The 13865-nt window shown below is 40.1% G+C and overlaps 1 protein-coding gene across 1 annotated transcript in view; it reads right to left on the minus strand.

Annotated features, from left to right (window-relative positions):
- Positions 1–13865, minus strand: part of LOC124805488 (semaphorin-2A-like) — a 491457-nt gene that overhangs the window by 281221 nt on the left and 196371 nt on the right. Inside the window, exon 2 of the mRNA XM_047266052.1 lies at positions 4720–4807. Coding sequence (XP_047122008.1) covers positions 4720–4807 — 88 coding nt within the window. The remainder of the gene's footprint in view (positions 1–4719; positions 4808–13865) is intronic.

Genomic DNA, 13865 nt, shown 5'->3' on the forward strand with positions numbered 1-13865 from the left:
TTCCATGGCCTCCGTGCTCTCCTGACCTCAACCCTCTTGACTTTCATTTATGGGGGCATTTGAAAGCTCTTGTCTACGCAACCCCGGTACCAAATGTAGAGACTCTTCGTGCTCGTATTGTGGACGGCTGTGATACAATACGCCATTCTCCAGGGCTGTATCAGCGCATCAGGGATTCCATGCAACGGAGGGTGGATGCATGTATCCTCGCTAACGGAGGACATTTTGAACATTTCCTGTAACAAAGTGTTTGAAGTCACGCTGGTACGTTTTGTTGCTGTATGTCTCCATTCCACGATTAATGTGATTTGAAGAGAAGTGATAAAATGAGCTCTAACGTGGAAAGTAAGCGTTACCGGACACATGTCCACATAACATATTTTCTTTCCTTGTGTATGAGGAATGTTTCCTGAAAGTTTGGCCGTACCTTTTTGTAACACCCTGTATACAGGACGAAGAAAATAGTTTTGCAGATAGCTCTCGAGAACAGCTGTACTGTAGGAAACATGCAGTGTAAGATGTATGTAGAATGGAGCCAAATTAGTTAATCCTGGATGTGTATGCACATTCATGATCAAAACAATATTTCATAACAACTTGTCTGTGTGGTATCATGTATCGAGAGTTCTTCATGGATGTTACAGTTGACAGTGGAAGTGCAAGTATACAGTACATCAGACGCCAATAGCAGTCGCACAGGATCAGGCAGACCCAACGGTTCAAATGGTTCAAATGGCTCTGAGCACTATGGGACTTAACATCTGTGGTCATCAGTCCCCTAGAACCTAGAACTACTTGAACCTAGCTAACCTAAGGACATCACACACATCCATGCCCGAGGCAGGATTCGAACCTGCAACCGTAGCAGTCGCGCGGTTCCGGACTGAGCGTCTTAACCGCGAGACCACCGCGGCAGACCCAACGGTGCGTGCCTGTTGTGTCACACCTCCAGCGGCTCTGTACCAAGACCGCCTTCTGCCGCCGTGACAAAGGACAGACGGGGGCTGCCACTCAGCCCACTCGCACTTGGAGCCTCTTAATTGTGTGACTCTACGCTGACGCCACCTAGTTGCGGCTCTGACACCATCGTTTGTGCCTTAGTTTTGAGATGCTCATTCTTGCTGACATTGGGAGCTGGACGCGATTTCTTGCTGCACTGTTTGTAATAAGTCTCCGTATACTTGGAGAAATATAAGTTAAGTAAATCTTCTGTTTACTGGGATAACTTGTTCGCTATAGATATCTGCTTTCCAACGACGACAAGATGCCGCAGCACTCTGTGGCCCCACTCTCCTTTACCGTTGTGCATGAAGTAATACACAACAGACTGGAATCGAATTTGCGGACAGTTCTTCTTTCCGCCGGTACCGGTCAATAAATGGAGTTCCGCGCTTAACCTATTATAGGACTGCAGCTACAGTTTTCCTCAACTACACTGTTGGCCATTGAAACTGCAACATGACGAAACAGGCAAGTAACGAAATATTACTTACTGTGCACTGACAGTGTATTAGGATGAATACATGATTTAATGTGTGGGTGGTTCTTGGGAGGACAGGGTGCGATATTTAGTACACGTAGCTGTTACCACTGGCAGCAACAGTTCTGTGGACATGGACAGGAATTGAACTTTTTTGGAAGATAGATACTGGTGCATGGGTGAATGAGGCTTCAGCTCTGGTCCATACTTTATCAATCGTATTGGCTAGAGGATGGTAGCGTGCCTGTCTCTCGCCAACGTATGACCATACGTCGTCCATGGTAGGTACTGTTGCTCAGCCCACAGTCAAATTTCCTATGAATCGACGTTCGGTAGGACAGCACAGGCAACATATGGCCTTGCTCGAAATTTTAAACGAAAAGTGCAATCACGGGCCTTAACACTCAGACATGTAACGACATTTGTCCAGGTCACCGGCTATGAGAACCAGAGATGGTCGTGTAACATATCCACTGGCACTCCATACCATCAGATGCTGGGCATGTAAGACGATGATGAATGACTTTTGGCAATGTTCGGTTTCCTTAGAGCCTCCCCAAGAGGGTGCGAGTGTTATGATGCTGTACGCAGAATAAGACTACGTTGGAAAACACGTGTTCACTGTTGACGTTGGGTGCACTTGAGTAGGCGTGCCTATCTCTGTATCTGCATCAAGGGAAGTCATCATCGCACTGTCCTTGTAAATAAAATAAAAAAAAACTTTCTGACTCAAAGCTCTTGCCTACTGGGGCTGCCCGATTATGCACAACTGCACGAGCAATACATCTGCTCTCTCAAGTGCTAGTCTCATGGAGCCTTTGAGAGCCAGCATGGCGTTGAGCACAGTCTCCTCCAACTCATCGATTCCATATTCGCACGACAGCCATGAAAAGCAGACCAAAGAGACCAGTAATTTCGAGGAATGATAAGCTTCGGTCTCAACATATCGTGATGCTGCCACTGTCGAATTCCGTCCCGTTCTCGTTGAACTTTCTGCTTTTTGCAGGAGGCATAATGCGAACTTCTCTTAAACAGCTAGTATTTCAGTGAGATTTCTAAATAAGAACCCTGCTACATAACCTCCCGTCACCTACGAAATGTAGGCTGTGTTACACCTAACTGCTTTTCTGCAGTTCTAGAATGTTAACCATTTCCACATCCTAGAATGTAGTAAACATTATGCTAATTTGACTTTTATTGCTTGCTGCATTCTTGACTGTCAATTGTAGCGTAATTGTGTTTCCTATTCGTTCTAAATTATCTATCTGTTTCTATAACTCATTCGTAATTCCTTTGGATTCCACATATTTCCATTTACTGTATTACTGAAAACTTTCCTCTGGGTTTATGGATATTATGTTGGTGTCATAATTCTATTCTATTGTGAGCTCACATTTGATTCTTGTCCAGATTTACTTTCTCTGAAGCTGAAATGAATTACATCCTGTTGTGAGTTCACATTTAATCGTCGTCTGGATGTACTTTCTCTGAAGCTCAAATGAATGGTAACAGTTTCTGTGCCTGTTCTTTCTTCCGTATTGTAACAAAATGTATCAGCGTCGACTTTGCTTCAGACATCTGAGGGAGGAAACTAAATAATCTTCGACCCAATTAGAGGGTCATACCAACTTTAAGGTTGTCTTAAACTGCAATGGTATTATCTCTGTCTAAAATATTTATGCCTCTCTCACTTACAACCATATTACATCATTTCTCAATAAAAACTATGCCCCTGTGTTGTCGTTCTGATGCATATGTATTTTTTCATTTTAAAACTTTTATAACTTTTTTCTCTTTCTCTATTGTCTTCTTTCTGTACTTGGCAATATTTTAGTCAATGTTTCTGGTGACAAGACCACACCTCTCACGTCATTGAAACAGTGTATAATTGCATTGTGCACTAATCCATCATTCATCTCAACACTGTTAAATTTCTTCATTGTAGTGTCAAATTATCATTATAAGAGTCCATGACCGTTATGAGAAGTCAATGTGAATGTCTGACTTGGTCATTATCAATACATAGCTTTCTAGAAAAATATGCGTTAAAGTCTTTCGGCCACAGCCGTCATTAGAGAATCACATTTAAAAACTCGATTTACTGTATCTCGTCAATTCACCTCCACACTTACATCATGACTGCGTTCATTACCTTCATATCACTTCTTTTTCCAGAATAGTTCCTCTCTCCCTCTCTCTCTCTGTTGTCATTCTGTTAATTCTTTCTTCCCTTTTTTAACTTAAAAAAAATTCCTTTTCTTACTTCCTTGCCTTTTTTCTGTACTTGGCAACGTTTTCATCAGTACTTTTGATGAAAAGACATTCTCCTCTCATTTTCCCGAAATGTTTTTAATCGTACTGTGCACTGCATCCACCAGTCACCTAAACACTAATTATTTGTTTAATTTCTTTAACACGTTGTCCAATAACGGAATAGTACATAGGGTTTAGCGGAATGTGGATCTTTTAAATCACGTTACCTGAACAGTAGTATAACATATTATTAGAATCACCGCTGTAGAGGGCCAGAATGTGAAATATAATGCTACCAAGCGATATTAGAAATGACTTCGTCCGATAGTGGATAAAATGTAGTGCTGTTAGTCACTACAAATGAAGACCCTAATTGAAGATTGAACATGGAGGTATAGAGGTACCACAGGATACTAAATTTGTGGCGAAACAACGAGTAGAAGTTGGAATGAGTAGATGTGAAGCGTATAATTTTAACACAAATTACTGAAGACGTGCAATTAGGTATATAAATACTACAAGAGTGTTCATTAAAAGAAATGACTCGACGCCGTTAAATCATAGAAAGGGTTAGGGTTAATCAAATTGCAGTCAAAGAGACGCAGGACTAAATTTAATGCGAACATTTGATTTTGAGTTGGAAAATAGGAAGTAGCTTCTACGTTAACTCATTTCTAATATTTACCTGCCTTGTTGGATATTATAGCATGTTGAGTGGCAGATATAGTTTACTGCATCGTTTCACTGTGCGCATAGATGTATTTTGTGAAACTGCTTTAGCCTGAATGGGGACAATCGGCTTATGTGGCTCTAAAGTTAACGCATTACCGTCACTCGTAAAATAAACTTTTACTATTGACAGAATATTTAAATTGAGCATAAGGTATAGCTGTCATCTTAAAACGGGATACATCCTTAACAGCTGTTACTTATCTTCTTCTGTATGCTAGCGTAGCTGTTAAAAGTGAATGAGCATGTGTACTTACATAGCTCCCACAAAAAGCGAATGTCTCTTCTCATCAAGGTAGAATGTTCTGTAGTAAAGGTGGCCACAAGAGAACTGCCTCACGTGATCTGAAAAGTCACAAACATACACTTTGAGTATGTTGTTGTTTCAAATCTGGCAATGCGCAACTAACAGTTACTGTTAATAATGTACTAGAGATAAATGCTTTTGAATTTTATCAACACGAAATCCAATAGTTACAGTTAGCTTTTCAAAACTTAGAAACCACAGGGAAGAAAGGGAGGACACACACATGACTGACATTGTACGTAAGGTTTCAAAGCAAAATGAATATCGTTGAACAGGACCTAATTCGGAAAATTTGTGCACGAGGAAAGAGTGTTAAACATTGGGTTTTACATAAACTACAGACTGGGAACGGAGGCCGGTACGATCTGGAAGAGGGAGGTCTGTAGCATGTCCACATTCATAAGTCGATGAATCAGTCATTTTAAAAATAAATGTCGCCACTGTGCAGACTTAACACTATTAGGAGTGTGTGGCATTGTAACACCCCAACGAACACCTTAAAGTCAATTAAGGAAGAAGATGAAGTAGGGAAAGTTATCTTGGCAGTTACGACATCTTTGCCGATGAGCTAAGACCAAAGAGTTTTGTCAACAGCTTCATTGTACACCACTGAGCATATTTGTTAGCAAAAGAGAAAGAAGAAACATCATATTTCAGCAATGGACAAATATCCATGTGACAAATGTGAAATTAATATCTCAAAAGTTAAGTCCAAAGTAATGTCATCAGAGGTAACTTTTATATGGAAGAGAGTTGTAAGCACAATGAAGAAATTCAATGCGCCTACAATGCTCTTCCGCTTGCTAGAACTCATTCAGTGCAGACGTACGAGAGCAGTTCTGATCTGAATTATTGAGATTGCGAATCGTGACGAGATTGTTTTCGAGTTTAGAAGTGTTTCTTGTGTGACGGGATTCACGGCTTAAGAAACTGATTTTATGGACTGAGCCAGGAACAATAGACTCATTTAACCGTGCACTATGGGTTAGTTGAAATCTAATAACGTAATTAGTGAACATTTGACTTGACTTTAAATTAGTTGGACCTTAAGAAGTGAACACACCTAATTAAAAAAAAAGCTTTTAATTTATATATTAAATACATGAAGTGCCTGATTAAAGGGTTACCTTGATGGGGTAAATTAAGTAAATAAAAATTACCTTCATTAAACAAATTACATAAGATAGAATTAAACTACCTCCTTTAGTATCAAAAACTAACATGCATCATACACCTTAATGTAAAAAGGTAAGCTAACCAAGCTTATGGATTCATACCCCATTTATAGAGGTATCAATCCTCTCCTTTTTAATGACAAACAACTCTACAAAACTTCTCTTCCTAACAAAATTAATGATAGGAACGATCCTGTCCATTTCATCAAATTCCTGATTTGGAGTTTGAATAGGACTTGAGATCAACTTACTTTCATTTATTCCACTTCTAACAAGAAATAAAAATATAATGATAAATGAATCATCGATTAAATATTTTATTGTCCAAGCAATAGCATCAACAATACTATTATTTTCATTTTTGTTGATTCAAATAAAGTATCCAATAGGATTGGAAACAGAATTCATCCCCTCAATAAGAATCAGATCTAGAATATCATTAAAGATTGGAACTGCACCTTTTCAGTTCTGATTTCCAGAAGTAAAAGGAGCTTCAGGATGAAATAACTGTCTAACATTAATAACATGACAAAAAATTGCCCCAATAATAGTACTATCATATTGTATTCAACTATGAACCTTTATTTGAACCATTATTATTGGGGCAATAGGAGGCTTAAATCAAACATCTCTACAACAACTTCTAGCATATTCTTCAATTAGACATTTAGGGTGAATAATTAGATCCCTAGTAGTCAGAGAAAACATCTGAGAACTATACTTTATTATTTATTCACTATTAAGACTAATCACGGTTTTACTATTCAAGCAAATAAATCTATTCTTTATAAACCAGATTTATTCAGCCAGAAACATAAAAACTGAAATTAAATTCATAATATTTTTATCTCTCCTGTCTCTAGGTGGTTTACCACCATTTCTTGGATTCCTACCAAAATGAATTGTAATACAATCATTAAAAGAAAACAACATGACAACTGTTATAACTATTGTAGTCGTATTAACTACAATCACACTTTATTATTACATACATATTAGATTCTCAGCCTTAATTCGGTCATATACAGAAAATTCATGATCTATAAAGTCTCCAAAATCAAGAATTATTCTTCCTATAACCGTAATAATTGCAACAATAGGATTGGTTTCAACATCAACCTTAATCTCATTATACTAAGGACTTAAGTTAATTAAACTAATAACCTTCAAAGTTATAATTAAAAGAATAATCTTTTAGACCTTATTAAAACTTTACACCTCTAGAATTGCAGTCTAGAATCATAATTGAATATAAGAGCAGAATATGGTAAGAAAGAAAATATCTCATATATAGATTTGCAGTCTACCACCTAAAATTCAGCCATCTTACCGCAAAAATGATTATTCTCAACAAACCATAAGGACATTGGTACCTTATACTTCCTATTTGGAGCATGAGCAGGAATAGTAGGAACATCATTAAGAATACTTATTCGTGCTGAACTTGGTCAACCAGGATCTCTAATTGGAGATGACCAGATTTATAATGTTATTATTACAGCCCACACATTTGTAATAATTTTCTTCATAGTAATACCTATTATAATTGGTGGATTTGGTAATTGACTTGTACCAGATATAGCATTCCCACGAATAAATAATATAAATTTTTGATTACTACCACCTTCATTAACCCTTCTTCTTACATCTTCTATAGTAGATAACGATGCTGGTACAGGATGAACAGTTTACCCCCCTCTAGCAGGAGCTATTGAACACGGGGGTGCATCTGTAGATCTAGCTATTTTTTCACTTCACTTAGCAGGTGTATCATCAATTCTTGGTGCAGTAAACTTCATTACAACAGCAATTAATATACGATCAGGAAGTATAACTTTAGATCAAACACCTTTACTTGTTTGGTCTGTAGCTATTACAGCCCTTCTTCTCCTTCTTTCACTTCCAGTTTTAGCAGGAGCTATTACTATATTACTAACAGACCGAAAGCTAAGTACATCATTCTTTGACGCTGTGGGACGAGGAGATCCAATTCTACGTCAACACCTATTCTGATTCTTTGGGCACCCAGAAGTTCACATTCTAATTCTACCCTGATTTGGTATTATTTCGCACATTGTATGTCAAGAAAGAGGAAAAATTGAATCATTTGGAACATTAGGTATAATTTACGCCATGTTATGAACTGGATTAATAGGATTTATTGTATGAGCACATCATATACACTCCTGGAAATTGAAATAAGAACACCGTGAATTCATTGTCCCAGGAAGGGGAAACTTTATTGACACATTCCTGGGGTCAGATACATCACATGATCACACTGACAGAACCACAGGCACATAGACACAGGCAACAGAGCATGCACAATGTCGGCACTTGTACAGTGTATATCCACCTTTTGCAGCAATGCAGGCTGCTATTCTCCCATGGAGACGATCGTAGAGATGCTGGATGTAGTCCTGTGGAATGGCTTGCCTTGTCATTTCCACCTGGCGCCTCAGTTGGACCAGCGTTCGTGCTGGACGTGCAGACCGCGTGAGACGACGCTTCATCCAGTCCCAAACATGCTCAATGGGGGACAGATCCGGAGATCTTGCTGGCCAGGGTAGTTGACTTACACCTTCTAGAGCACGTTGGGTGGCACGGGATACATGCGGATGTGCATTGTCCTGTTGGAACAGCAAGTTCCCTTGCCGGTCTAGGAATGGTAGAACGACGGGTTCGATGACGGTTTGGATGTACCGTGCACTATTCAGTGTCCCCTCGACGATCACCAGTGGTGTACGGCCAGTGTAGGAGATCGCTCCCCACACCATGATGCCGGGTGTTGGCCCTGTGTGCCTCGGTCGTATGCAGTCCTGATTGTGGCGCTCACCTGCACGGCGCCAAACACGCATACGACCATCATTGGCACCAAGGCAGAAGCGACTCTCATCGCTGAAGACGACACGTCTCCATTCGTCCCTCCATTCACGCCTGTCGCGACACCACTGGAGGCGGGCTGCACGATGTTGGGGCGTGAGCGGAAGACGGCCTAACGGTGTGCGGGACCGTAGCCCAGCTTCATGGAGACGGTTGCGAATGGTCCTCGCCGGTACCCCAGGAGCAACAGTGTCCCTAATTTGCTGGAAAGTGGCGGTGCGGTCCCCTACGGCACTGCGTAGGATCCTACGGTCTTGGCGTGCATCCGTGCGTCGCTGCGGTCCGGTCCCAGGTCGACGGGCACGTGCACCTTCCGCCGACCACTGGCGACAACATCGATGTACTGTGGAGACCTCACGCCCCACGTGTTGAGCAATTCGGCGGTATGTCCACCCGGCCTCCCGCATGCCCACTATACGCCCTCGCTCAAAGTCCGTCAACTGCACATACGGTTCACGTTCACGCTGTCGCGGCATGCTACCAGTGTTAAAGACTGCGATGGAGCTCCGTATGCCACGGCAAACTGGCTGACACTGACGGCGGCGGTGCACAAATGCTGCGCAGCTAGCGCCATTCGACGGCCAACACCGCGGTTCCTGGTGTGTCCGCTGTGCCGTGGGTGTGATCATTGCTTGTACAGCCCTCTCGCAGTGTCTGGAGCAAGTATGGTGGGTCTGACACACCGGTGTCAATGTGTTCTTTTTTCCATTTCCAGGAGTGTATTTACAGTGGGAATGGATGTTGACACACGAGCATACTTCACATCAGCAACAATAATTATTGCCATACCTATAGGAATTAAGGTATTCAGATGACTAGCTACACTATATGGAACTAAATTCAAGCTTAACCCACCATTATTATGAGCTCTAGGATTTATTTTCCTGTTCACAATTGGTGGAATAACAGGATTAGTATTAGCAAATCCATCACTTGATATTGTATTACGTGATACATATTACATAGTAGCCCACTTCCACTATGTTCTATCTATAGGAGCAGTATTCACAATTATAGGAGGTGTTATTCAATGATACCCACTATTTACAGGATTAACTATAAACAATACATGATTAAAAATCCAGTTTAGAATTATATTTATTGGAGTAAACTTAACATTCTTCCCTCAACACTTCTTAGGGTTAGCAGGAATACCACGACGGTATTCAGACTACCCAGACGCATATACATCATGAAATGTAGTATCAAGAGTTGGATCTACAATTTCTATTGTAGGAATTATCATATTCATTGTAATCATATGAGAAAGAATGGTTACAAACCGAGCAATTATATTCAGAGCTAATATAAGAAGGTCAACGGGATGACTACAAAATAATCCACCTGTAGAACACAGTTACTCAGAATTACCATTAATCTCTAGATTCTAATATGGCAGATTAGTGCAGTTGATTTAAGCTCTACAAATAAAGGTTTGACCTTTTATTAGAAAAGTATTCACACGCAATTAGTCTTGAGTAGGACCCAAGTACACGACATCATGAAGATAAAACAATTACGCTAAAGTGTTGAGTTGTGGTAATTGCCAAGAAACTATAACTCAATCAGACTGACTTAACTAAACTATTCCGTGTGTGTGTGGTGCGGGAGTTATAAGTATTTAGTGACAAAATAACAATGAACTGTTCGTTACCAGTTAAATACCCGGTGTGGACTACATCATTAAATAGTTTGATAAATGACTAAATCAACGACTACTCATGAAAGACTATTTCATTGAAGTGCAAATATTCACGTCATTAGTTGAGAAGTGAACTTTAAAATATTTTCGTATTACGACGCAATCTTATAAAGACTAAGTGAAAGAGTATCTCTGGATCTCGCTGCATACCAGCACAAGAAGTCCATAGCAACGAGACAACAGCGTAAGAAAAAACTGTTAACTAAAATATTTCTTCGCAATCAGTGGTGTGTGCTATGCGAACGAGAGAAGAATTAATAACTACTGCAAATCTGGGCAATTAACAATACAATATTAATAATAAAAAGCATCAATTATATGAGTTCGCATAAGTGGAAACGCTGCAGACTTGTAATGGAGATACAACGACTACGCGAGGAACGCCTTTTCGGAAGTTTTTCTGGTTTTTTTTTTTCTCCCGTTAATCTACGGGGACTGACGTTAAATCGCATCGTGTCTCTACTCTGCCGCGAGAGCTGTGGCAGTAGCAGCTCTACGGCGCCGACTACATCATCACGCGGTTGGAGTCCGGGGGCACGCGCCACACACACCATTTTGGCGCCTACAACGCGGGGCTCGAAGACGCCAGCTGTCGTCTCATCTGGGAGACAACGCAGCGCCTAACGACGCCAGTCGATGCCTCAACGAGAAGACGAAGCTAGACGGATCGTTGCAAGGACGAAGTGCTAGTTGTGAGCAACAACTACACATTGTTGTTTACAGGACTTAACGACGCCAGACATGACACCGTCCGACGTTTCTCTTCAACGACAACTGCAGAGACGATGTGGAGGGCTGACTCCTCCACAAAGCAGACTACGCTCCACGACATCGAGTGAGTTACAAGCAGAACGACGCCCACACCCGCGCCACGACAATCCATCACGACAGAGAAGTAAGCAATCCACAAAATAAGTGATCATTTGAGTATGTTAGAATAGATTTTGTACTGTAGTTCTAATTGAGGTTTCATTGTGGTTGTGTTCAGCAGTTATCACGACGCCTAAAAGAAGTTTAAAACTGCGTCGTGATGTAGATAAGAGAATTCCTGAATCAGAAGAGGAGATTAGTGATTTGCCAGAACAGGTAAAAGTAATAGGAATATTGTCAAAGTAGGAGGTGACACGTTTACTGAACAAGAGAAGGAAGCGATACCAAGTGTATCGGGGATTAGAACAAGGGATAAAGTCGTAGAATTACTAGACAATAATTCTGATGTCAGAGAAGGTACCGATCGATAATGTAGAATGAATGTCGCACAGAATATCTCTGGAGGTGTAGACATACCTAGTACTATGTTACCAAAATTAAATATGATGAGTGAGTAATTTTCGGAACAGCAGGCACTTTTCAATAATAAATTTTCTGAAGTACTCGAACAGCAATATATTAAATTCTCAGAACAGCAAGCATCGTTTAATACAAAGTTTTCCTAACTAGCCGAACAACAGGCGATATTACAGGCAACCATAAACAGTAAAATTTCAGAAGTAGAGTTGGGTAGAGGATGTTGAAGCTAGATTTGAGGATCAAAAAGTTAAAGTAGATAACAAATTTGAAGATGTTGAATCCAGGTTAACTAAACAAAAAAAAAAAAAAAAAAAAAGAAACAGGATGTTAAAATCATCGATTGTATCGATAAATTGCAAGAAAGTCTGAGTAATTTATCGGAACAATGCGATGTGGTATACATAAGGGTTAATTCATTAACAGATAATTATAGTAATATCACGGACCACCTGAATGAAATTGAACAAAAGACGGTTAAAAGGATCGATAATTATTTAATCGGTCAAGGTAAACTATTTGAAGAATTAACATATAAGTTTATTGATGAATTAAATCATATTAATAATCAAGTTGTTCGTGATTGTCATCTACAGCTCGCTCGAGTATAAAAGCAACAGTTATAACACGATGCAAACCCAGAAAATGGAGATATAGGTAGTGAAAAGGATATCCAACTGCGAAACAAAGTGTCCGTATATGCAGTCTAACACATTTACTAGTGATCCGTGAGAATTAAACTCACATTGGGAAGTAGAGGATGACCCGTATGTCCAACGTAGTTGTGTTTCTTCTTTAAAGGTGGAACACAGCATATTTAAGAGTAGGCAATTTCCTACATTCTCTAGTGAAAAAAACAACATTAAGTGTTCATAAATTCATTTAAGAGAATATTTCCGCGCAGCTGGTCAGAATTTGATAAGATCGAATTTATCGTGTCTAAGACAACAGGAGAAGCTACATTATGGGCCGCGGAAATTAGTGAAACGTGTAATACGTGTTCAGAATTTGAAAGGGTTTTCTTGGCGAAATATTGGTCCTTGGGTCGTCAAGAACATTTACGGATAGAAGTTTACCAACCCGCATTTTATAACCCTAGAAAAGAAACATTAAGGCAATGTTTTGAACGCTACATAAATAAAACTAGGTACTGGACAGAACCTATTTCAAGTAGAGGGGTAATCCGTATATTGAAGGGCAGGCTGGCTTTCAGTATAAGGGAAAAACTTATTCATGCAGCGGATTATGACGTAGAACAGTTTTTAGCGGTAATTGGCTCGATAGATATCTTAATGGAAGACGCCAGACAGTGGCACAACAACCATAGTAATATAATAGTGGGAATAATGGTAATAACAACCACTGGAACCAAAATAGGTCTAATAATAATTAGAGTTTTAATGACTGTGACCGCAACTTCAAAAACTGTAATGCACAAAACGATCGTAGGTAAAAAGAAAATCAGAATTGGAATGGAAATTATAATCGTCCTAAAGGTTCTTTTAGACCACACAATAACCAAGGGCAAGGACAAAATAGTTTTCAACGAGTAAATGTAGTAACCGTGAATAGGAAAATAAAGTATGGAGGGCGGCAGTCGCCAAACTACCGATGTTGTGGCGATGGCCGACAAAACAACTGTGCTTCGATGGAGCCTTCGAGTAAATCTAGATGGGGAAAGTGTCAAATGACTAATGTAGATTGAAATAATCCCAATACTGCCAGTAGTCCATGTAATGTTAATCGACCTATACCATTACCTGATAACAGGAATGTAAGAGGAGATGACGTGTACCAACAAAATGGGAATGAAGTGCATTTAGTTGAGATACGCGAACCACCGAGGAACCTAACTGACGGGCGGTCAAACGAAAGCCAATCATTTTAGGCCTTCCTCGGATGGCTGGTTATGAGGAGGGAGGCAAACTTCACGGGTTAGTCAATGTCCTTAATTATAATAACGGCTCCGACAGCAGAGACGAGTTAATGAAGGAACCAAGGGCTGAAGTCACCCAAGAAGAGGATTTTACGTCACAGGCGATAGTAGAT

Source organism: Schistocerca piceifrons, chromosome 7, assembly GCF_021461385.2.
Source record: "Schistocerca piceifrons isolate TAMUIC-IGC-003096 chromosome 7, iqSchPice1.1, whole genome shotgun sequence".
Classification (NCBI taxonomy): domain Eukaryota; kingdom Metazoa; phylum Arthropoda; class Insecta; order Orthoptera; family Acrididae; genus Schistocerca; species Schistocerca piceifrons.